Source organism: Lissotriton vulgaris, chromosome 8 (genome assembly GCF_964263255.1).
Source record: "Lissotriton vulgaris chromosome 8, aLisVul1.2, whole genome shotgun sequence".
Taxonomy (NCBI): Eukaryota; Metazoa; Chordata; class Amphibia; order Caudata; family Salamandridae; genus Lissotriton; species Lissotriton vulgaris.
Genome location: NC_141696.1, coordinates 37,688,794 through 37,715,181, shown reverse-complemented (window position 1 = coordinate 37,715,181; position 26,388 = coordinate 37,688,794). Strand labels below are relative to the sequence as shown.

The window sequence follows — 26,388 nt, the reverse complement described above, 5'->3', positions numbered from 1 at the left end:
GAGGACAAAAGAGAAGGATCATGGAGGACAGAAGGGAAAGGTAGGGGTATGGACACGGACAAAATAGGGCAGTAGAAGGGACTTCACAACAGACCACAAAGAGCAGACAGGAGAAGCAGTTGCAGCAAAACAGAGCATGAAGGGGAGAAGACAGTGGCAGCAAAATGGGCCATGGAGGACAAAAGAGAAGGGATGTTATGTTCTGTTATGTTAGTGCTATTTGTATTGCGCACGGCTGCTCCAGCGAAGGAGCGTCCCGGCGCACCGACAAGGTGGCGAACACAACACAACTGGGGAACAGAAATAATTATTAAGAAATTGGGGAGTGAAGGATTTAACAAAGCTCAGCAAATAAATGAGTTTTAGGCCTTGCGGAAGGAGAGCAGGTCACCAAAGGTCCGGAGTTTCAAAGGGAGAGCGTTCCAGAGTGCGGCTGCCCGCACCTTAAAAGAGCGACCCCCCACCCGACTGAGTTTGAACCGAGGGGCTACCGCTAATTCTTGGTCTAGCGAGCGCAGAGTGCGGCCCGGGATGTAAGGGCGCAAGAGTTGGTGCAGTAAGGGAGGTGATAGGCCCTTCAGAATTTTGAAGGAAAGGCACAAAACTTTAAAGTGGATCCGGTGCCTAACGGGTAACCAATGCAAGGCTCGCAAAGATGGACCGGCCGAGCAAAACCTAGGAAGACCTACGATCGCTCTGGCCGCAGCGTTCTGCACTCTTTGAAGTCGGGTTAACTCAGCCTAGTTTAATCCTATAAAAAGGGAGCTGGCATAGTCCAACCGCGCCAAAACCGTTGCTTGCACCACCAATTGACGAGTTGCGGCATCGAAGTATTTAAGGGCAGGGCGCAGATTGCGCAGGATGCCGAAGCAGCAAGCCGCCGTCCTTTTGGTGTGGCCAACGAAGTTGAGGGAAGGGTCCAGCCAAACACCAAGGTTTTTGATCTCCGCAACCGGAGTGGGGGTCGGCCCCAGCTCAGAGGGCCACCAAGTATCTCCCCATAGGTCCGTCCGCTTCCCAAAGATCATCACCTCCGTTTTTTTGGCGTTTAGTTGGAGACAGTTGGACGTCATCCAACCAGCCACTGCCCTGAGTCCTTCTCTGAATCTTGGGGCATCCACCCCAGAGTCCCCGCTGATCGTGACCGCTAGCTGGGTGTCATCTGCGTACGACACCATGGTCATACCACAGAGCTTCACAACCTCAGCCAGAGGCCTCACGTAGATGTTAAACAACGTGGGGCTCAGTGAGGAACCCTGTGGGACCCCAAGAGACAGAGGATGACATTTGGACTGGTAGGGCGGGGACGCCACACAGAAGGAACGATCCCTGAGAAACGAACGGAACCACTGGTGTGCAGTGCCGATCACCCCTATCTCCTCAAGACGTTGCAGGAGAATGTCATGGGAGACCGTGTCAAAGGCGGCGCTTAGGTCTAACAAAACAAGCGCCGCCGTTTGACCTGCATCCAGAACTACCCGAAGGTGCTCGACCATAGATAACAGTGCTGTCTCCGTACTGTGGCCAGCCCGAAAACCATTCTGGGTGTCGTCCAGAATGTTGGCACGCGACTGATGACCAGTGAGGGCGGTGTTGACATGCGCCTCCGCGAGTTTGGCTGGCTATGGGAGAAGCGAAATGGGGCGGTAGTTCTCCGATTTTGTAGGGTCGAGAGATGGTTTTTTCAAAATGGGCATTACTACCGCATGCTTCCATTTCAAAGGCACCTGGCCTGATGATAGCGACGTGTTGATTAAGTCGCAAACCGGGCGAGCAAAAACCTGGTCTCTGAACATAGGTGGCTTGAGCGGGTCGTCCGGCGACCCCGACTTAACTCGGAGAGCCAAGGCCGTGTAAGACTCCAAAGAGAGAGAGGGGAGAGAGTCTAGCACCACCTGATCCAACCGGATGGGAGGCCCCATACTGGTTTGTGCAGTGGAGGAGGGGAAGGCCCTATATATGGTCTGGACCTTCTCCAGGAAGAAAGCCGCCAGCGCTTCACAATGAGTATTGGAGCTGATGGAGTTACCGGCCGGCTTCCTTGCCACAAGGTCTTTAAGGGCCTTAAAGATGGTTTTAACAGGATTCCCACTATTGCGAAACTCCAGAGCGTAGTATTCAGCCTGGGTTCTACAAACCGCGCGGTGATAAGACTTGACCGCAGCCATATACAGGGTTTTTTTGCTGCTGTCATACCTCTTCCTCCAGTCTCTCTCTGCACGTCTGCAGACACTTTTCAGAGCCCTCAGATTGCCATCATACCAGGGACTGGGGGCGCGGGAGCCACACTTACTGGAAACCATCGGGATAAGGGAGTCGAGGGCCCTGGTTACCCATCCGCAGAAATGGTCATAACCAGACTCCACGTTCTCCACTGCACCCAGTGGGTCGTCAGTGAGAAGGCGGTGGAGATCTTCCGCCTTTAATTTGCTCCAGCGCCGTCTGGGCATGGCTCGCAGTGGCACCTTAAGTGGGGCTTCATCAAGAAGACAGTGAATGGTCACGAGTGAGTGGTCTGACCAGGTCAGGGGGAGGGGGGGGGCACTGTAACCCCTTCTAAGTTAGAAAAAAAGGGGTCCAGAGTGTGGCCACCACTATGAGTGGGGTCCGAGACCAGCTGGAACAATTGAAGGGCCTCAAGGTCCGCCACCATACCTCCCACAGAAGAAAGACACAAAGTGTCAAAATGGAGATTCAAGTCACCAATGATAGAAAAATTGGCAGACCCTACTGCTAGTGAACTAACCGCCTCAGGGAGAGCCTCTCGAAATGCCACTGAGCTACCAGATGGACGGTAAATCAGCAATCCTGACAAGGTAAAATGCGGAGTAACCGCAACCTTGAACAGGGCGCTTTCGCAGCCCGTGATGTTCTGCACACTCCAGGCGCAAGAATAGCACGATTTAACAGCAAGAGCGACGCCACCCCCTCTCGAAGAGCGGTTGAGCGTGTAGATGGAATACTCAACGGGGAACGCCAGATTCAATACCGTAGAATCGGTGTCTTGCAGCCATGTCTCTGTCAGACAAAAGATGTCAGGGGGGTCATTGTCCACAAGATCAGCAGTATCCTGATAATGCTTGACCGCCGATCTGACGTTTAAATTCCAGATGGTGAGATGTCGCGAAGAGACCTTACTGCTTATGGCAGGCTGCACTATACAAGACCCCAAACAGGAAGGGGCTTCGAGTAGCCAGCCGCCACAAGCACAGCGATGGGGCATGGAACCCAGACATGCAGGATGGAGGTGGCAGGGACAGGTGGCAGCCATCTGACAATGATAGGCAGGTTGGAGTGGTAGTGGCAGCTCAACAGTACGCTCAGAGTAGATAGGAGTGTGGCGGGTCCATAGAATATGATGGGCAGAATGGAGGGAACAGATGCTAGGGAGGAGGAGGATGGGTAACAAGCTAACTGTTTAAGATTGGCAGGAAGGGCAGTGGCAGAACAACACCCACAAACAGCTGTATTGAGAGAGCATGGTCATGGACGTCGACAGTGGATGGCAAGGGGGTGGGGGCAGCACAAGGCCAAGCCACGTCTGTGTTCAACCCCACACTGTGTATTGCAATGGGCATCTTATTTAACGTACAAAAAAACCTTAGAAATGTACTGAAAAGGTTCAGGAACATTATCATTAGGCACAGATTTCAATTGTATACGACCAGTGAATCTCAGCACTTACATCTACCTGAGCTAACTATAATTTATGCCCCCAAAAGGACTGTTTATGACCTCATATATTAGATCACCATTCAATACTTTATTCGATATTGTCATATCATAAAAGTACATACATTCATTAAAAAAAACATTGGAGCTAAAAATGTACATTTCATATTAAAAATTGCTAAAATGCTATATACATTTAAAACATAATTACATGACAATACTCAAGTACGGCGGTATTTAAAAACATTATGAGTTAATGACCATGTCCAAAGGGTCTAAGCTTTAGTAGCATTAAACATCCTCGTGCGAATGAGCCAAGCACTTGATAAATATTTTGCCACACCACAAACAATAAAGAGGGAAGATGTGTTAGTTGTAATGATGTGGAGGACAACCCGGAAGTCTCTAAACCCCAGCTCGCTGCAAACCGGTCTCAGCCATCTATGTCTTGCCCTCTTATAAGCTTTACAGCCAAACAGAAAGTGTGGAAGGGATTCTATTTTGCAAGGACAACAAGGGCATCCACCGTTTGGGGCCCTTGAGCCTTTCCAACCTTTGGTGAAATTGGTGAGTGGTAATGTCCCGTACCTCATCTTTAAAAAGATCACTCTGTCTCTAGGTATTCTGATGAGGTCTAGAAACGGTTCCAACTTCCTAATTGGCTTGTGTTCTAAAAACTGAGACGTTAAAGGGCCCCAGCTCGGATTCTTCTGTTCTTCTGCCTCTACCCACTCCCAATAAATTTTCTTTATTACTTGCTTTGTGGTGGGGACTGGGTGGTCCAGGATTCAGCCAGACCCAACTTCAAAACCATCTGTTTAAGTTTGTTTACCCAATGTATTTTACTCCCGGTGTTCAAAGCAATCAGTTCGTCCATCACCAGGGCATATTTTGCTAGCTCTGCGGTCCTCCTTAGGCGCACCCAGAACAGCAATGGGCGCAGATGTACTACATCTGAGATAGAGCGTTTGCCCATATCTAAATACAGTGGTTTCAGCGGGGTTGAGGTCGGTAAGGCAACTAACTCCCTTATAAATTTATTCTCAGCTCTGACCAAGTCTTGGACATTTTCACCACCCCATAGTTCTGGCTCATATGTCACAGAAGGCAGTGCCCTTCCTTCATATACAGTAAGAGCCGGGGCAATGGGTCTACTAACTGACAATCGCTGGCTCCTTAAGATGGCACCCGAAACTCTCTTGAGGTTTGGCAACATTTTGGCTATATGGGAATCCCACCTCATTTTACTATTGATGCTGATTCCCAGATAGTCAAATTCCTCGACCACCTCGAGAGGGGATCCATTAAGAGAAATCTGAAGTTTCCTTCCCTTTTTGGGGGGGGGGGGTAACACCATCAGCTTTGTTTTAGTCGTGTTGATGGTGAGTCCACGTTCATGGCAAAACAGGCTGAATTTATCCAATAATTTTTGCAGGCCCATTGGGGTTTTGGCCAGCAGCAGGGTATCGTCCGCGAAGAGGAGGGTGGGTGTTTTCTCCCCGGCCAGGACCAGGGCATCAGCACTGTCCTCCCTCAAATGGTCCACAACCCCATTAACAAAGAGGGAGAACAGTGTTGGGGCCATCACACAGCCCTGTCGTACACCCCTGTTCACGGACACCCTCCCTGTTAGCTTACCCTGGCTCCCCCACCTAATCCTAGCGTAACTATCCACGTGGAGCTTAACTATCAGTTCCAGAAGGTAGCGTGGGAACCCCATGTCCAGTAAGACCCTCCAGAGTTTTTCACGGGGTACCAAGTCAAACGCACTTTTAAGGTCTACAAAGGCCAGGTAGAGTTTCCCCTTCATAACGGTTACTATTTTCCAATAGATTGCCCAAAACCTGAAGACATGATCCATTGTGCCCACATTTTTGCGAAATCCCGCCTGGAAGTGGGAGAGTATATTCCCCTCCTCTAGCCATCTATCTATTCTGTTCACAATCACCCTGCCAACCACTTTCTGCATAGCATCAATTAAACTAATCGGCCTGTAGTTGGCGGGGTCCTCCCTGTCACCTTTCTTGTGAATTGTGACCACTTCTGCTCCCTTCCAAGAGTCGGGAACAGGGTGACCATCAAGGATTAGGTTCATCAAGGGGGCAATGAGGTTAGACCACAACTTGGGTTCATATATATACAAGTCACCCGGTATCCCATCCGGGCCAGCCGCTTTTGCATGGGTTATATTCCTTATAGCTGCAACTATTTCCTGGGTTGTGAATGGCTCAATGGATATAGTCCCATTGTTGTAGGGGTCAGTTTGTCCCCAGCAAGATGGAACCGCTTCTTCCTCACAACAATACAGTTTGGTAAAGTGTGTATGCCATTGTTGTTCAGTTATATGGTTGGCAAGCGGGTTCACTCCTCTTCTGTCTAACTTATTTATCAAGTTCCAGAACAATATTACATTTTTTGAGCTGGCAGCCACCTTTAGTTCCTGCCAGTACTCCTCCTCCCAATCCCTCTTAGCCTTTTGTATGCAGGTAATATAATCCCTTCTAGCCAGCCGTACAGCTGTACTATCCTTTCTCCTAATGGCACTTCCTATTTCCCTTCTCTTTTCCCTACATTGCGCCATATACCAGGGGGTGCTAGCTTTTATAAGGTACTTCCTTATAGATCCTCCGCTGCCTTTTACTACGAAGAAGGAGCCAATTTTCCTCACTAGGGTATTATGAGAATCTACAAGACTAAAATTGTTATTTTCATTGTAGGGGACCATGATTTCAGAAACAAGTTCCCTAGTTTGTGATTCCACCAATCCTCTAATACAAAGCAGACTATCTTCTTGACCCAGTATCTTGTTCCACTTGAGCTTACGGTGACCATCAGACGGGATTAGTTCTTTTGTAGTCATTAACAGCATCTCTACTAATTCCCTCTCCCTCCCCCATTTTATTTCCATGCATAGTGGATTATGGTCGCTGTCCTATGACTGTACAACTTCCATATCCACTAATCTGCTCCAGGAGCTGGTATCGAGCAAGATATAATCGATACGGGAGGGGCAACTGAGTTTATTATAGGTCATCGCCTCATTTGGGTCAGATATTGTTCTCCCGTTCAGGGCACGTAGGTTGCGTTCTACTGTTAGGGCATTTAGTTGAATCACTCTTGGGTCCACTTTTTTATTGGTGCTAAAGTCAGCAGCGGGATTGACTTTTTACAATCGTCCTCATTCATACACATGATGTCATCTGTGGTCAAAGGTTCGTATGTACAATTAAAGTCTCCCCCGATGACAACACTAGATAGTGGGGCAATACCTGCCAGCGCCCCCTCAAGTAGAGCTATGGGGGTGACGTTTGGCCTCCCGGAGTCCCACGTGCATACACATTAAACAGCTCGAAAGAGCTTGCAAACTTGTGGCCCTTGGCAGAAATATACAATACATCCTGTGATGACAATGAGCGAAGGGTAATAGCCAAGTTAAGCGCTATTTTAATCCAAATATGTAAGCCCCCAGAAGGTCGACCCCGCCCTGTACTAATAGCTGGGATAAAGTAGGTGGAGTAACCACATTTATATTGGGGAGATATACTCCATGTTTCTTGAAACATACATATATCAAACCCATCTATAAATTCACTCCATTCTGGTTTTGACATATTTTTAAAAAGCCCTGCTATGTTCCTAGAATTAACCTGATTATTCCTGTATTTGGATTAACCTTGATAATAATTACATCTTGTACTTTTCCTCCTATGTCTGTATTTGGGGGCTTATCGACTATCGGCACTATCCCAAGACTTCCCTCCCTGATTGACAGGGTTACCTCGTCATTAACCGCCCTAGCCTCTTTACCCGATGTTTGAGGGTCATTACTTTCATAAGGATCCAGCACACCAGGTCTAGGGTCATACCTGGGAACTACCTCTGCGCTAACTTCAATCAATCAATCATCGCATTTATATAGCGCGCTACTCACCCAGAGGGTCTCAAGGCGCTGGGGGAGGGGGGTCCGCTACTGCTCGAACAGCCAGGTCTTGAGTTGCTTCCTGAAGGCGAGGTGGTCCTGGGTCAGGCGGAGGAGGGTGGGGAGGGAGTTCCATGTCTTGGCGGCGAGGTAGGAGAAGGACCGTTCCCCTGTGGTGGCTCTTCGGATGAGGGGGACAGCGGCAAGGGCACGGCTGGTCGATCAAAGCTAGCGTTTGGGAGCGTAGAAGTTGAGGTGGCTGTTGAGGTATCCTGGGCCTTGGTTGTGTAGGGCTTTGTGTGCGTGGGTGAGGAGACGGAAGGTGATTCTCTTGTTGACCGGGAGCCAGTGCAGGTCTCTCAGGTGTCCGGAGATGTGGCTGCGACGGGGGATGTCCAGGATGAGTCGCGCTGAGGTGTTCTGGATCCGCTGGAGTCTCTTCTGGAGTTTGGTGGTGGTTCCGGTGTAGTGGGAGTTGCCATAGTCCAAACGGCTGGTGACGAGGGCCTGGGTGACCGTCTTCCTGGTCTCGGTGGGGATCCACCGGAAGATCTTACGTAGCATGCGCAGTATGTTGAAGCACGACGAGGAGACGGCGTTGACTTGTCTGGTCATGGAGAGGGAGTAGTCCAGGATGAAGTCCAAGTTGCGTGCGTGGTCTGTTGGTTTGGGTGCGCTGCCTAGGGCGGGGGGCCACCAGGAGTCGTCCCAAGTGGCAGGTGAGGATCCCAGGATGAGGACTTCCGTCTTGTCCGAGTTCAGTTTCAGGCGGCTGTTCTTCATCCATTCGGCTACCTCTTTCATCCCTTCGTGAAGGTTGGCTCTGGCGGTGGCGGGGTCGTTGGTGAGGGAGAGGATCAGCTGGGTGTCGTCGGCGTAGGAGATGATGTTGAACAGCAATACTCTCCTGTGTCAGTATTGCTGTTACATCTTTTTCTGTGGTCCCAAAGGTTTTCATGAGTAGATCCCTGTCTTTAATTAAGTTACGAGATCTACCCTCAGTTACCTCAGGAGTAATACTATCTACTACTAATTTTATCTTTGTTATTTGGCCTATTCTTGTGTTCCCTGGCCCCAGGGCGTATGGTGGAATACCCCTCACTACGTTGGTGTAAGGTTTAGTGTTAAAACAGTAGGTGTTAACCGGAGTGTCCCCCAGAGCCCAACCACACAGTCAGTCAATTCCTTCCATCCCTGCAAACATGGAATAACGATTAAATGTGGGAACATTGAAGCTACGGGTGTAAAGATTACAGCCCTGTGTCGGTGGTAGACAGGGTGGTCCCTCCAACAGGGACTGGGGATAAAAGTAGGTCAGGTCTCGTGTTGTAATTCCCTCCCTGCCTCTCCCATCAAACCATTCCCCGATGTATTTAGGGACTCTATGATCTTTGAAGTTTACAATGATCACATCCCCTGTCTGGTCCTTGGGTCTACGGCCCAACCATCCAACTCTTCTGACATTCAATATTTCCCCATTTAAGTTTGGTGGCAATGGCCTATTATTTGCCAACCAATGTATCACCTTGTTCTTCAGGGTTTGGAAGTCTTCTCTTTTACCTTCTTCTAGTTCAGGTACCCCCGTCATAATTACTACAAAGTGCGCTGCCTGAGGTGAAATATCTACATTCCTCTTAAACACTCTGGGTGGGTTATGATAAGATTTACTCTTATTTTCTTGTGACCGGGTTGTGCTAATTTGGTTGTTTCTTGGTTTTTGGACCTGTCCTTCCCCTTTTTTTCCTCCAGCATTTGTTTGTTCCGTTGCTGTATTACTAATGATCTTGGTTCCCTTCGCTAGTAGAGGCTGCGCTTCCTTGCTATTCTTATTACCTTTTGGGAGCGATGATAAAGCCGATTTACAATTATGGTTTTTATAAGTATTTGTTATAAGCTCCCTGGTCTGTTAAGCATTCCTCTGTATCATGGTTTCTATCTCCCCCATTTTTTCTGATATAATTTTTACCCTATGTATTAATGGGAGTATTAGAGACTTAACTAGTTGCTCTATATTCCCTAGTAGTTCCTTTGTAACAGGAGGGTCCGAAGGTTGGTGCTCAATCTCCTTACTACTCGTTGGGGCACAAGCCACTCCCTCCATCCTCGGTGGATTGTGAGCTAATTTTAGGGATTTGGCACTTCTACCTTGGTGAATACCACCCCTACGTTTCCTCTTTTTTGGCAGGTTTGTCGGGGCCTGTTTCATTTTTGGAGGGTTATCCGCTACTAGATCAGCAGAGGATTTCTCGTCAGCAGATGAGATTTCTAGTAACAAGTCCACATTTGAAACATCTTTATTAAGATCAGTTGACTTGTCATGATCCCTTAACTGAAGTGGGATACTGATGTCGCCTTCATTATTCCCCCCCCCCTTAGTCAGCTCAAATGGACTACTGGCGAGTTTAATCATTCCCAGAGAAGAGCGTTTAGAATACATAGGGGAAGTCACAGCTAATGCAGTAAGCAAAGACTGCGGCTCCTGGGTAACATTATCTGTGGTGATTTGTCCGTTATACGTGCTCATGGCATGATGTATATCTGGGAGAGATATGAAAGATGGGGCAAGGAATGAGTCCTGAGAGTTGTTGTTGATTGCCGATGTATCCACTGTTGACAAAAGGGGTTGGGACCCAACCGGAAGTGAGAGGCGTCTCTCAGTATGCTCAATGGCATTTACCACCACCCCTATAGTCTTTTGAAGCATGCGATCTATCGCTGTTAAACTAGGTAAGGTTGACTTAGATTGTTTCTGCTTCTTAGTAGTTGGAGCAGGCATTTCAACAGCCAATATATAATCAAAGCAATCCCCTAAATGAAGACCACAATAGCCAATAACTTCTATCCACAGTCACAAAATAAGTAATAATATCCAACAATAGTCCTTACTTAATGCAGCAGGCTGATCCAGGAATGTTCTAACATGGAACCAAGGGGGGTGACCCAGCCCAGCCTCCCTTGGCCTCCGAACGGCCACAAAACGGCCTCGCACTTGACCCGGGCTACTCCCGCGCGCATCCTGCGTCGCGGTAGAAAAGCTGTTCCTTTTCTGCTCCTCCAGGCGCGGGCACTGCTGTCAGTGGGCGTGGCTTCAGGGGGTTGTGGGGCTGTAGTCCTCCCGCTCTACGGACGCGGTAGGAAGCGCGGCAACGGGGGGGACCAAGAGCCCAATTGCAGACACTCCCCAAATGCTCCCCAATTGCTCTGGGTCCTGTTCGGGTCAGATGCGGTGGCAGAAGGTGAGTTGGCAAGTTCCTATGCGGGTCAGAAATGCGGCAAAGACAAGGAGTCAAATAACAATTCCCACCTCTGGAGATTGTTATAGTGGCTGTATTGTTATTGTTGTATTGTTATGTTGGGACATGCAACCCTCTTTCCAGTACCGTTGAGCCCCAGTCCCAGCGTGTGCTCTCTTGCAATATCAGTACTTCTGGGCTACACTTGAAATGCCACCGAGGGACCTTGCAGCTCAGTCCAGCCTGCACCACCACCACCGAGCTCCCGTTGATCCAGAAAGCACGAAGATGGGTCTGCCGCCGGATCTTTTGTACCTCTCCAGTGGACGGGGCCTGTACAGCCTCACACAGCGCCCTGTAGCCTTGCCACGTCTCCCTCAACATCTCGCTATGCCGTCACCACCGAAGAGCCGGCCCACAGTGCCCCAGCTCACCGCCGGCGCCCGCAGGCACCAGATACCGCAGGCGGAAACCCAGCACTCCCGCTCCGTCTACTCCACGGCAGCAGACGCACGCTGTCAATGGGGAAGGGCAGCCGATCGTTGCACAGCGTCCTGGCCCTAGATTCAGGCCGTCCTCACAGCTCCGCAAGAATCTCCTCAACACCGCGTTAGGCCGTAGAACCCCGGCCGCCTCACCTCCCGAGCAGTCCGGCAGCACCAGGCAGTGGCGAATCCAGCCCGGAATCCCGTCACCACCAGGGGGTCCGCTGTTCCTCCATTCACCGCCCGCAAAAAACAGCAAGCTCCGTGGATGTTCTTCCTACACCGCCAGCAGCTAGTCCAGCACCGCCATTTTAGTTGAGCATGCACCTTCCATGCAATTTCACTTTCATAAGCACTGAGAAGGAACAATGAAGAGATCACTCATGACATGGTCAGTGACATTACTCATGACATCACTGATGACTTCTCAAATGAATTCACTGATGGCATCATCCAGTGATTGTTAGGGTTTTCTAAATGTTTATGAGATTTAAACATATATACTAAGATAGCATGTACTCCCCGACATACATATTTGGTTTCCTGTAATAACTCAAAAACTACTGAACAGATTTACACCAAATAAGAAAAATGTGATCTATGGAACATAATCTACCTTTCTGCCAAATGTTATGTAATTCTGTCCAGAGGTTCAGGCTGCAGTAGTTGCTAAAGACTTTTTTTAACCTTTGCTTTTTTCTATGCTTCCGAAACTAGAATCTCAGGTACACTTTTCTGAGAAACGTTTGTGAAGATTCTTCAATCACCACAAAAGATATAGGCAAGTCAAAAAAATGCAAACAATTCTGATGCCATCCAATAACCCATACCCACCATAACCCCTACAAATTCCCAGGCCAATCACAAACTCATACCCAACCTACACCCTAAAAATTCCTTTGCCACCCTAAACCCTAAAAAAATCCAGTTATTACCCAATTACCCATACCCACCCTAAACCATAAATGTTCCCTTGCATCCAAAACCCATACCCCATACCCAACCCAACCTAAAGTCTAGAAATTCCATTGCCATCCAAAAACCCATACCCACACTAAACCCTACAAACTCCATTGTCACCCAAAACCTTATACTCACCTAAACCCTAAAGAATACCTTGCTAACCAAAAACCCATACCCACCCTAAATTTGAAAAAATCCTTTGCTATCCTATCCCCAAACAAATCCTTACCACTCAACAAATTCATACCCACCCAAACCTTAAAAAATCCTCAGCCACCCAAAACCTTACCCACCCTAAACCCTAAAAACCCCTGATCAGTAAAACCCATTACCCATCCTAAACCCTAATTGCCTTGCCACCCAAAAACCATACCCAACCTAAACTCTAAAAAATATCTCACCACCTAAAAACGCACAACCATCTTAAACCCTAAAACTTCCCTTATCACCCAAAAACCCATACGCACCCTAAACCGTAAAATGTCCCTTGCCACTGAAAAACCCACATACACTCTAAATACTGCAAATTACATTCCTACCCAAAAACCCATACCCACCCTAAACCCTAAAAATGTCCTTGCCACCCAAAAGTGTACCCACCCTAAATTCTAAAGATTCCCTTACACTCAAGACCTAAATCCCACAAATGTGCTTGCCACCCAAAACCACACACCCACTTAAAACCCTGAAAAATCCCTTACCACCTAAAAACCCATTACTACTATAAGCCCTGAAAATGTCCTTGCCACCCAAAAACCCATACCCACCCTAAGCCCTAAAAAATCCCTTGTCACCCTAAACCCATACCCAACCTAAACCCTAAAAATTCCCTTACCACCCAAAAACCCATACCCACCCTAAACCATAATAATCCCTTACTACACAAAAGCCCATACCCACCCTAAACCCTAAAAATGCCCCTGACACCCAAAACCCCAAACCCACCCTGAACCCTAAAAAAATCACTTACCACCCAAAAAACCCATACCCACCCTAAACCCAAAAAATACCCTTGCCACCCAAAAACCCATATAGATGCTAAACCCTAAAAAATACATTACCACCCAAACGCCCATAGCCATACTAAACCCTAAAAGTCCCCTTGCTACCTTAAACCCATACCCACCTTAAACCCTAAAAAAATCCCTTACCACCCAAAAACCCATACCCACTCAAAACCCTAAAATTCCCTTCCACCCAAAAACCCATACCTATCCTTAGGACTAAATATCCCTTACCACCCAAAAACCTGTAACCACCCTAAACCCTAAACATTCCCCTGCCACCCAAAAACCCATAGCCACACTAAACCATAAAAAATCCCTTATCACCCAAAACTCATACACATCCAAAACCCTAAAAATGTCCTTGCCACCCAAAAACCCATAACCACCCTAAACCCCCAAAAAATCCCTTACCACCTAAAACGCCATACACACCCTAAACCCTAAAAAGACTTTACCACCCAAAAACCCATATCCACCCTGAACCTGGTCTCCAGTAGGTAGTTAAAGTTAGGACCGAGTTTCCATAGGAAAAGCATTTTTTGACTTGGCTATAACTTTGGCATTGTTTGCTCAATCTGCAAGACAATTTCCCCAAAAAAGTGGGTACTATTGTTATGTAAATTTAGGGGGTGATCGGTGCAGTGGGGACCTAGAATTTGAGGTACTTAATAAGGATGCCTTTTTGGTGTAAAATTTGTTAAGTTAAAAATGATAGTGATATTTCTGGCCGTGGATATTTCGCGGGGATTTCAAATGAATGGCGAATGAACATGCCAATGGGAATGCTCTGATTGTCTGGACGCAATCTGAATAGAAAGTTGCGGCCACCATTTTATCTATCAAGAACGGTTCCCGGAGCTGAAAATCTGTGTGAAAGCCCCCATAAGAGGTGAGGGTGGAGAAACTCTGACCCCCATGGTTGAGAAATGGAGGTGTCCAAATTTAATTTTCTTAATCACGTGCAACATTTGCACTGATGCCGCAACCGCTAGCGCAGGCCCCAATGTGCCATCGCAGGACATCACGATGACATCGCGACTATCAACGTTGCCGTGAATATTAGTGAAAATATATAAAAATATCATATAGAGATATTGATAAATGCTTTCATAGAGTTATTTATATAGTGAACTAACTACTGTAATGGTTAGACCTAATTTTATAGTTTTTATGTGGTGGTGGCTATTGAAATCCTTCTTTTCCATTCTGCTTTCACTATATAACCAAGGGGATCACGATTACCAACATCATCGTGATCTGGCCTCACTGCGAAAACGGAAAATAGGTTTTAGAGATGGTTGTTCTAGAAATACACTAGGAAAACATTAGTTTGAAGTGTACAGTAATAAACCCTAATGTGTAAAATACTGTAGTGTGTCTGCATATATGTGTTTTCACTATATGGAACAGGCTCGATCGTCGCGGTTAACAATGTCATTGAGATGCCCTGAATTACCTGGAAAATAGGTCTGTAAGATGGTATATAAAGAAACTTAGTACAACAATTTGAGTTTAAACATGCTTTGAAAGACGTGTGTATATAGTAAAATGTGTGGGGCAATGTTCAGAATGGATTTTTTTACAAATTATTTTTGGATGTGTTGGTGGCCTTTGAATGTCTGCTTTTGTTTTCTGTTTCTGCGACATGTCCGCAGGGATCGAGATATCGTCTCAAAGATCCCCAAAAGCTAAAGAAAAAAAAACCTTTATAAAAAATTTAACAATATTTCAGGTATTAGGGTGGCTCTGACAAGAGCCGTTGTGTTGGTTGTGTGTATATAACTGCTATACATAAGACCGGATGCAGAGTTTCAGGTTACTTAAAGCACCCTTTCCCTACATCCAACATTTCTATAAATTCCATGCATGTCAAAGCGCAGATTGTTGTTATAATTACAGCCCAAGCAGTGGTCTCTGAGGTTGTGCAGACATAATATTGAGTTTTAAATATTGAGTTGCACATATATTGAGTCATAAATAACGTGTTTCAGAAATATTGACAGCAAGAATATCGTGGTCAGGGGCGTGGCCGACAAGCTGGCAAAAAACAGTGGTTATGGCCACAATCTCCCTGCTGGAAATGTTCCCCATTGTGGTGGCTTTCCACATTTGGTCCCAACAGCTAGCCAACAGACTAATAATCCTATGGTCTGACAACCAGGTGGTAGTGCAGGCAATCAACACGGGAACAGTAAAATGTCCTGCGGTGGTTAATGTGCTGCGGAAACTAGTCGACTGCCAGTTAAAAGCAAACATCGCAATAAGGGCACAGCACATTCGGGGGGAAAACAACTCCATTGCGGATGCATTTCTCGGTTTCATTGGGGCAGATTCCAAGAGCTTGCCCCGGACGTGGACCTAAGGATGACCCCGGTACCAGAAGAGGCATGGGCATGGGTGGACCCGAGGTAAAGATGATGCTGGACAACGCACTGGCCCCTAAAATGGGGAACATATACCGTAAGTGCTGGGCGACGTATGCTGACATAAAGGGGATCACAGGGGGCTGTCTGGCAGGGCAACAGGAGGCCTGGACTTCATAGAATAGGCATTCACGATGGGGGAAACAAAATCTTGGGCCAAAGTACACCTCGATGTTACACCTACTACACAAAAATGGCAGCAGGGGAAGATCCAACTAGGTCTTTCCAGAGTAGAATGGCATTGAAAGGCTGGGGTAGATTGCAACAAAAAAAGAGACATAGTAGGTGGTCCATTCATTTTGCAGTGCTGAAACAAACAATAAGGGCACTGGGCGAGATATGTACCACGGAGCAGTAGCCTACACTCTTTAAGGCAGCGTCCACACTGGAATTTTTTGGGTACACCGGGCCGATGTAGAACTGGGGAAAGGACACATGAACATCCTCCTGCACTGGTCATAAACGGACCAAGCAGGTAGAGGGAAGCGGACCAGGATCAACTGCATCTGGGACAAGTCATGCTGTCCAGTGTGCTTGGTTTGGAAGTACTTGCAACCCGGGGAACACAAGCTGGGACCACTACTAACTCATGGGGATGGGCTTACTTGAGCTGGTTAGACTCATAGCGGTGATGAGGAAGGCACTAGTTAAAGTAGGGCTCCCAACTAAGGAATTCCTTCCGAGTTGGGGCACCCACCACTGCAGCAGAGCTAGGTTTTGGCGGTGATAAAAATCAAGGGGCTAGAATGATGAAACATACGCCCCACGATATACTGAGGCATCTAGGTCCAGCTGAGCGGCACAAGAAGTTCTGGATCATGGGTCACTTATACATAACGTGACCACAACAGTGGGGGGTGGCCAGACGCAAATTTGGCATAATCTTGCTCCTGGACACTGAAGTAATCTGGGAGGGGCAATCCGGGATGAAAAGTGACCAACTGCTCCTCGTGGTGCGGGAAGTTCTGGGGCAAGGTGGCAGACCGGATGCAGTGGTGGTCCAACTAGGAGGAATGGCCTGGCAGAAATAGGAAGGATGGGCCTCCTAGAAAAAATGCAGGCAGGCCTCACAGGTATGGCAAGACTAGTGCGCCCAGCCGAGGTGATTTTTTCAGAGATAATAGTGCGCAGAGCATGGAGAGGGGCGGTATAGCTGGGGGCGGTGGAGAAGTCCAGATTTAAGTTGAATATCACCATGGCAATATGTTGGGCCAACGATTGGGGGTTCGCGAGACACGGTTTCATCAACTTGAGATACCAGGGTTATCCTCTGGAGGACTGGGTACATCTGACAGGGGTGGGAATGGATATGTTCCTGCTACACATCGTGGGGTACTAGAACAAATGGGTTTCTCGTAAGGAAGGAAGCAAAGGGAGAGCAGGGGGAGCTCACTCCAATCGTGAAATCATAGGTAGAGTGGCGGAAGAAACCCAGGAAAGATATATAAAAGAGAGAAAATTACTAGAAGCAGATAGAAGGCTCACACAGTGTCCTTGGGATGCCTCACTGCAGGGGCACTGAAGGAGCTAAGGGTGGCACACAGCCACAGACAGGAAAAAAGGACATAGATTTGGCGTTGATCTCTTCTGTGAAAAGAAAGCTATGGACATAAGTTCATACTACCCCAAATAGCCAAAAAAGTGCTCAGCATTCTAATGGGAAAAGTATTAGCATCACATGGTTAATATAAGATATCTCTCCCCTTGCTCCCTCAGCAATCTATCTTCGGTAGTCCAAAAATTCAATTATACTTTTTGAAACCTTTTCCAAGCAAACACTTTTACAGATCAGGTCTTTAGCAGGCCACATCGGAACGTAAAAGGGAAGTTGTTCAAAATGATACAAAGGGGACAGTAAAAAAGATTAAGTCACAAAACACTCTTTCCAACAGTAAATAATTTACATCATACCTGCTCAGGTCCGCAGAAACTCTCAGGAGAGAAGGGTTGTAGCAGATCTTTGATTGGGAGGTGAACGAGTAGGAGCAGTATAAACAAGAAGAGAAGAACACAGCACCAATTGTAATAAAATGATGTCTCACTTAAACATATAAGAAGACAAAATTTGATTTTAAAACATTTCTGAACTCATTTTCCTTACTGTTCAAAGTGCAATATCATCCATTCACCTGTTGTGAGAACACGAACTTAAAAATTAGGAACTCATACAAATAATTTGTCACGCAAAATGTACACATTCAAAAAACGTTTACACCAGCATTGCCTTATATTTGAATTACTTTTTTTCACTGCCATCGCTCCTTCTTACGGTATGTGTCCTTCTTAGGCTTGTGTTTTCTCTACTCCAGTGAGGTAGGATTTTCTGGAGATTCTCAAGAATGTGTTTAGCCCAGTTTCAATCCTAGGAGTTAAATGCAGCACTCTCCAAATTGAGGGGGTCTCCACCTGAACTCAAGCTTAGACTGACTTGTAACATCATTAATGCCTAGTTGTCTTATTAGCGGCAGTTGTATTTCAGATGGGTGAGTGAGCTTCAACCTCTGTGTGCTGATCAAACATACACAATGTAAGATCATAACAAACAATCAATAAAAACACATGCTTCTTTTCTGCCACAAATGGTTTCTGAACTATTTTATCGTCTACTTTTTCTCCAAATCTGTCTACCCCAGCAGAGATGCTCTTGCATACCCTTATGTGAAAGAGGGCATTTTGATATTATGTAGACAAGACTAAAGACATCAATGGTTTTAATTCAGTTATTAGTCCTGAAGAAGGAGGGATACAGATCAAGAGGTCACCAAAATGCTGCGTCAACACAAAAACCTTTTGTAGTACTTTGATTTTGTGCAGTTGTTGTTTTATGTAATTGTTGGACCAAATGTTTTTGATGATGTATCTGGTCCAATGGATGATATATTATATCAACAAACGTTATAAGTATTTTATGTGTATTTTTATTAAATATCTATGAGACTCTAAATATTGTGGTTGGAGCAAAATTGTTTGTTATTTTTTTTTACACCAAAGTTATATTTGTTTGATAATTAAGCATCCGCATACAGAAAAAGTGGGTTTAAAATACAAATCCTGGGGAAAAACCTTTGTATTGGTTTGGCTGAACCCTATCCCCTCTACCTTTGTAAAATGCATTACTCTCTAAATTGTTGATGTCATGTCTAGCTTAGGACCCATTCCACCTCTGGAGAAGCAGCTACTGTAGCTCTACTGACTAATGTAAGTCAGCCACTTGGTGATCAGTCCTTATGTTTGCAAAGCACTATTGTTGGACTGTGACTCCAAGGTGGATACTTTTGTGGGTAAGATTCCCCTTCTTAACTTTGTGTCTAAGGGTTCAAATCTGTGGCCCTAGTCAAGCTTTTAATTTTAGGGAGCCTGTTACTCTATTCTATTTTCTCAGAATATCAGAGAAAATCCAGTGATGAAGAAAGAAAATGTATTTAGATGTAGTCCTAGTTCATCAACATGGGTACTCCATCTCTATTCATAAAAGCTCTGACCACCTCCCTAAAGCCAGACTGGCAGGAGATGTTTAGCATTGACATGATGTTGATTATAGACCGCTTTTCAGTGACCTTGCTGGTGAATGATAGGTTAATGAAGGGCCTATAGTTGGCAAGGTCAAAAGGGTCTACTGTAGGTTTAGTTATGAGTGGCATTATCTGCCCTGTCTCAAGAGTCTCTGTGAAGGTTCCTTGATGAAGGGAGGCATTGACATTGGTGAGTAGGGGTGAGATAGCTACATCGGAGATAGCTTTGGTGAAGTACAAGAGTAAAACATCATCTTCATAAGAAGTGGCTTTTTAGATTGGTGAGTATGTTGGCAAGATCTATAAGAGATAGGGCTTTGAAGGATAACCATTTCAGATTTCTTTGGGGAGTTAGGGCATAATAGACAAAGCAGGCTTGTTGTTGGGGATGTGTTTATGTATTTTTTTACTGGCGAATCGGGTGATGGAATGCATTTTTCTGGGGTGTGAGGAATAGGTGAGTTTGGAATGTGCTTGATAAAGTGCTTGATTCCATAAAAAATAAGTCTGCTTCTATTGGTGGCTTTATTGATAGCATTTGCTTTATACACTAGCTCATGTGAGGTTTGCAGAAGGTTCTGTGGTGCTCTACAGAAGTACACTTGAAAGTTGTCGTGAACTCAATTATGTGCAGTGCTCTCCAATTAGATGACCGAAATCACCCAGTTTCTCCAGAAAATTGATATCCCCAGCACACGCTAATGTCAACATGTATTACATAAATAACAGATATCAACAATTCTTGTCTTTCTTTGTATTTGTTAGATTTATTCTCATATGTTCTTATTTAGTTCTTTATTTAGCCTTGTGTTTCGTCACCCATGGCAGGTTACCACGACTTACTCAGGGCTGTTTCTTCGGTATGGCTTTTGTTATTTTTTAACCGGTGGTAATTCTGTCCCAGTTTCCCCAAATAGTTCCTTGACTTTTTTAGTTATTCTCTCCCAGTACGCATACTCACTGGGATGACAGAACACTGCACAAGCAAACACTCGGAAGGCGGTAAAACGGATGACAACACATAATAAGAGATAATATCAACTGTGAGCAAGACTGTCTGTGAGCAAGACTGTCTGTGCTCTGTCTGTCTGAAACTTGGCTAACAACGCACTTGGCTGACATTCTTAATGCAGTCTCACAAGATTATGGGTTTTTGAGGCTGGTTAGATAATCTCCCCCTTTCCTGTTCCTTCTCTGAAGTTACAATTCCAGGCAGGGAAGATGCTGCGTTTGCCTTGACACTGTCCAGCAACTGCACTATATAGCAGGTTTCTTGATTTATCGCCCACCTGGCTCCGCCTCACAATTCTTAACTGGCTTGACTCACTTTCCACAACAAGAATCTAACTTTTTTTTGTGTGACCTTAATCTATATTTTTAGGACACCACATGTCCTTTGGTAATCTTCTACCAGAAGAGTATTAAAGCCTTTCCATGTGTCACATAAGCAGGGTCACTCTTTGAACACCTTATTTTCAAATTCTCTGCAGGTGAGCACAGCCCGCCGATACCCGTGAAAAAGAACTGAAGAATACAATGTCATAGCAAAGACAGGATGTGGCCTTATGGCACATGGTGTGATTCTGGGCCAATCACTTTTTCTCCCAGTGCCAAAAAAAATGAATGTGTTCCTCAGTAACGAAACTGGTGCTCATGTTAAGCGCTCTGATACCCGTTGTCTCGGTCTAGTTCGTGCTATATAAAACTCTAAAAATAAAAAATAAAGACCAACTATGATAAAGCACGGACGTTCTATTACAAGCAGATCAGACTTGTACCTAGCCAGTTTTATGCTCATAAGATTGAGCAAGCACAAAACTCATCTTGTGAATTGTTTCAGATTGTGACTTCTTTGTCCTCCTTGGAACATGCCTCCCCAGCTACGGTGCCTTCAGTTGAGAAATGTAATGAAATTGCCCACTTTTTCTCTAACAAAATTGCTAAGATATATGAGACCTTCCCCATAGAAGACGGATAGTTTTCCAGCTGCCCTGTCATCTGGACTGAGCCACCTAGCTAAACCAGTGTCTTGTTCAGGATTAACGCCATGACCATATCACAACTGCGCATGTTGACCCTTAAAGTAAAATCAGGCTCCCCACTTGATCCAGCCCTTCCGACAATGCTAGAGCAGACTGGAGGCCATTTTACAGAGGCTGTGTGATTTTCTTAACCAGTCCTTCAACATAGGCTAACTTCCTCCGAAATGGAAACATGCAATATTGATGCCCGCACTCAAGAGGCCCTTTCTGAATGCAAGCACCCCAGAATTTTTTTGCCCCCAGTATTGTACGGAATCCATACTGTTGCTCGGGTCAGAATGACTGCGAATCATTGAGGATGAAGGTAAATTGGCAGCATTGATTATGCTGGATTGAGTGACCACTGACATCTAGATCCTGCTCATTGCAGTTGTCTCTTTGGTCAAAGGAGATCATTTATCTCCGACTTGCCAGAGTTTTGAATGTAGTATGAATGCTGATGGAACCATTATGAATGTAGTAGAGAGTGTGTTTTTGTTTGTGTGAATTTTTTACCTGGGGTCTACATGACGTCAAAAAATGTGAAAAGTTATAGCTTTATATGATGATTATATTTTTGTATGTTGATCAATCAGATATTGTTTATTGATAATGAATTTGATATTTAATAGAAAAGTGTTACAAAAAGAATAAATAAAGTTGCAAAGAATATTGATGTATTTGCATGATGTAATTTAATACGGCCCATTTTTTTATTCAAATGAATCATTAAAAAGAAATATAGGTCAAGAGGGAGTTTCTACAGTGCGGTTTGCTTTCTTTCCCCTCTTCTCCCTGACCTTAAAGATATTTTTGAGGGGGTCCTGGAAACAGGGCGAGAGGGAGGGAAGGATTCAGAGTGAAGCAATTAATGATAAGTAATTGCAGCATTACCCATACGTGCACCTTTGCTCACATTCACTAAAAATATGCCATTTTAACAAGCACAACAAACCATGGCTGTAAGAAAGTGGCTCTGTATATACTGGACCAAAGTAAGGAACAGTGTGCACAGAGTCCACAGTCCCCAGAGGTTTGGCAGAGGCTAAAGTTAGATGTAACCTTACTCTCTAAAGTGGTAGCTTAGTTGAGCAGTAAGGCAGTATCAGAGGACAGTGTAAAGCATTTGTTGCACACAGTCCCATTCATCTTGCATTGAATGGGGCCTTTGACAATGTGTCCCACGGCCTTTTAGTTACACGGTTATGGTCATATAGTGTCGCAAGACTTGCCTTAAAGTGGCTGACCTGTTTTCTTGAGAATTACACTGATCTGGTGTTCCAACAAATATTCTCCTTGAAGGTTGTCACACTTCAACAGGTGGTCCCACAAGGATCTACGATGAGCCAGACACTTTTTAACTTGTATATTCATCGCCTCAATGACGTGGTTGCGCGTCATGGCATGAACATAGTGGCATACACTGATGACACTCAACTTATCATCACGCTGACACAGGACAATGGGACCTCCACAGCTGGTTCTCAAACCTGCTTGGCAAGCCTGGGCCAGAGCTGCCTCAGACTAAATGCAAAGAAAACGGATGCACTAATCATGGGGAAACAGCCATTCATCCGGTCCGGTGGCCAAATGCTTTGGGTCTAGTACCAACTACAAAACCAAAAATAAAGAACCAGGACTCTGGTTTTACAGCAGTCTCTCTTTTGACAACAAGATATCCAACTTTGCAGGAGAATGTTTTGGCAATCTGAAAATGCTACACAAGATCATTGGTTGCCTTTCCAGAAGTGGCAGGAAGACTGTAATCCAAGCACCAGTGGTCTCCAGACTAGATTACTGTAACATACACTACCTAGTATCCACCCAAGTCAGACTGAAGATGCTCTAAAGAGTACAAAAAGCAGCACCCCAGCTGCTCCTGAAGAACCCTAGACACTCCTCTCTGGGATCCGTGCTCACGAAACTGCACTGGCTCCTGATTAATAAAAGAGTATTCTTCAAAGTCCTTTGTTTCTGCCATAACATTCTAAAAAGAGTCCCCCACTAACTTCATACACTGATTAAGCCCTACAGACCTAACAGACCTTTTAAACCCAGGCTAGCAGCTATGCCAAGGGTGGAAAGAGCTCACATGGGTGGCCACTCTTTCAGCCTCTTGGCCTCCACCCTGTGGAACTCCCTTCTACTTGACCTGTGGCAGGACAGCTCAAAAATGCCCTTTCGAAAAACAACCTCAAAACCTGGCTGTTTAAAGTAACTTGACAGTTTGACCTCCTAGCATGGGGACACACTTTGGTTTGGAGTAACCAAGCACTTTACAGATATCATAACATAATGTAACATAACATCCTTTTGGTGTTTTGGATGTCTATGTTTCTGTTCTAGATTGTTGTTGTTGTTTCCTTTTTATCATAGTATTATAATCTTTGAGTTCTTGTGCATGATATTTCCAAATGTTAGCATTGGTATCAGTGCTATTTGGACTGGCTTGGCCACCTTTCCAGTTTGTAATGTTCATTATGCTTATTTCAGGTGTTTTCTCAGAGTGCTACGGAAAGAATAAAGTGCGTGCTGAGCAGCTGTTAACTCGAAGGTCCTTGGGCTGGGGAGACACCACCTGCATGGAGCTGGCTACAAACGCTAAAGCCATGAGTTTCATGTCAAATGGAGGAGTGCAGGTGGGTGAGGGCATCCAGTCCACTGGTGCCTCTTTAATTTTTTAGTTCCTTTACGTGTGTGTAAAGAGTGAACCAAGAGGCAAAGTCATAAAGTGCTATACAGAAAAGAAAGGTATACAAAACAAATGAGATTGGGCAAGGGAAGGGGTCATAGAGAGTTGCCATTAAAAATAAGAGATATGCAGGGAGATGAGAGAGAGTTGGGGACAGATGATGTTCAGGTCTAGAGAAATGGTAGAAGGAGAAGCAAGCTAAAGTGAGTATCAGGACATGCTACATTAGGTAAACAGGTAGGGTGAGAGTAAGGGAACCAATACATAGTACAGTTCAGCAGGGTGCTTCTAGATATGCCTAGTGTGAGGTCGTGGGGAAGATAGGTGAAGGGCGAGGTAGGGGGCACCCTCATCTTCCAGTTGTCTGCTTACCCTTTTCAAGCCTTCTTTGTCTGTCTATTCACAGAATTGAGTTCTTTAAGGGCCTGATTCTGATGTGGTTAGGAAAGCATTCCCACCTAGGGCCTTATTCTGATGGGGTTAGGAAAGCATTCCCAGCTAGGGCCTGATTCTGATGCGGTTAGGAAGGCCTCCTAATGGCATTTGCTCCTTCCAAATTGGATCGGGAACATGTCTTCCCAACCCATGGCAAAATTATGATGCGGTTAGGAACATATGCTCCCATTGAAGTCAATGGGAGTCCAACCAAATTGTATCTGGAAGCATCCGGATGCATCATACTCCGTATCCCGATCCGAGTGGGTCGGAAACCATTTCCAAACCAATTCAGTCGGGAAGCTTTCCAACCCGCATCAGAATCAGGCCCTAACAGTTGTTCTAATACCCTGCCTGCAGCTGGCCTCTGATGGTCCTACATTACCATATTTCTGCACCATCTAACTGAGAAGGGTTAAAGCAAACACAGGCCTCAGAACCACACATTCACTTCTTGCATTCCAAGCCTGTGTTCAATGACATTGCAGAGAAGGAACAAAACATAGATGGGGGCAGGGGGTGAGGTGTCTGCCTGTGGTTGAAAAGTTTGGGGGAATCTTCATATTGTCAGATTTCATGGGGGGTTAAGTGACACGTCTTCATTAGTTGATATTGCCTTGCCTTCAGGTAAAATGTACAGGGTAGGCAATTGCAAACCTGCACCAATAATTAAATAATGATCTTAGTTTTTTTAGCACTCACAAATATATATATATTTTGGTCCTCATTATCTACCCTGGTCATGCCGTTAAAGTTGAAAGAGAGCGACACACTGCCTCAGATATCTGGATAGGAAGGCTTGTATTATGACCGGCCCTCCTGATTAGTGACGTCACAGTCTCTAGGACCCACAGTCGGAGACCATGGGGGAAATGTTTTGCTGCACAGGTATGCCTGCAACCTGGTCAAGATCTAGCAGGTCTGGGTATGCCAGCAGAGAAAAGAGAAAACAAAGGCAGCATAATCATTGGACAAAAAGGGGGGGAGGGGGGGAACCCATATGGTTCAAAGTTGGTTCCACTTCAAAGGGTGCCAAAAAGATATTTTGTTTAGGTTCCCTGACCTCAATAGGTCGAGTTTTGAGATCTGCACCATTGATGTCTGTCAATAAGAAAGAGATGGCGGTATTGAGTTCTTCCATTTTTTACAAATTTCTCTCCTGGCCAGAAGAATAGAATAAAAAAGAAGATGTTTAGAAGGCCACATAACCCCCTCCATAGGTCCAAAAATTACCAATGCAGGATTTATTGTAATCTGGCGACCCAAAGAGGTTGAAAGTGAAGTACTTATTGAGTCTCAAAATTGAGATAGAAAAGGACATTCGTAAAACATGTGTAAGTCCGAGGCAGCTATTGCCCCACACCTCGCACAGGCAATCGGTTGGTCTTCTGAGAATTTTGAGAGCCTTTGTGGCGAATAGTAAGCCCTATGCTGGGAGAAGAGATGGTTTCTTCGGAGCCATGCTGGTTTAACTGTGTCCCATAATAGCTTAAAAGAATTGAGCCAAAGACTTCCCACATCGAGGTCTGGAAAGGCGCTCCCTTCAAAGTTCCTCGGCCAGTTAAAATTCACAGTCAATCTCCTCTAAAATTGAGTGGTACCAGAGTGATATCTCCTTTTTAGCTGGAATTTTATTGAGAAGTTGAGACTCCAGGTGGTTACCACCCCCTAGCGGGAATCTAGACTTAATGGGGGCTTGTGCATGAGCCCAGCTTGCTATCTGTAAATATTTAAATCTCGAAAGATGTGGTACTATTCTGACATTCAAAGATTATCATAGTATCAATACTCAATCAACAAACAGATCACCCGAAACTTCCAACCCAACCTCTCTCAAGGGCAATGCAAGGGTATCCTTGAGCCAACTTGGACCCCCAGGTAGATCCCACAAAGGAGCCTTACTTGAGAAGTATCCTAATTTTATGGAGCTGCTAACCTTGGTCCATGTTCTAGCCAAGCCCTGCAGAACCTTCAGTTTTTTTTACTTTTTTTTATTTGGGATCTCCAAATTTGAACAGAAACCCCA

General features: G+C 45.5%; 1 protein-coding gene across 2 annotated transcripts in view; it reads left to right on the top strand.

The window, feature by feature from the left end:
• LOC147693338 (transient receptor potential cation channel subfamily M member 2-like) overlaps positions 1 to 26,388 on the top strand; it is a 623,295-nt gene that overhangs the window by 240,644 nt on the left and 356,263 nt on the right. For both annotated transcript variants that reach the window (XM_086933675.1, XM_086933674.1), the window contains exon 17: positions 23,729 to 23,874. In XM_086933675.1, coding sequence (XP_086789801.1) covers positions 23,729 to 23,874 — 146 coding nt within the window. The remainder of the gene's footprint in view (positions 1 to 23,728; positions 23,875 to 26,388) is intronic.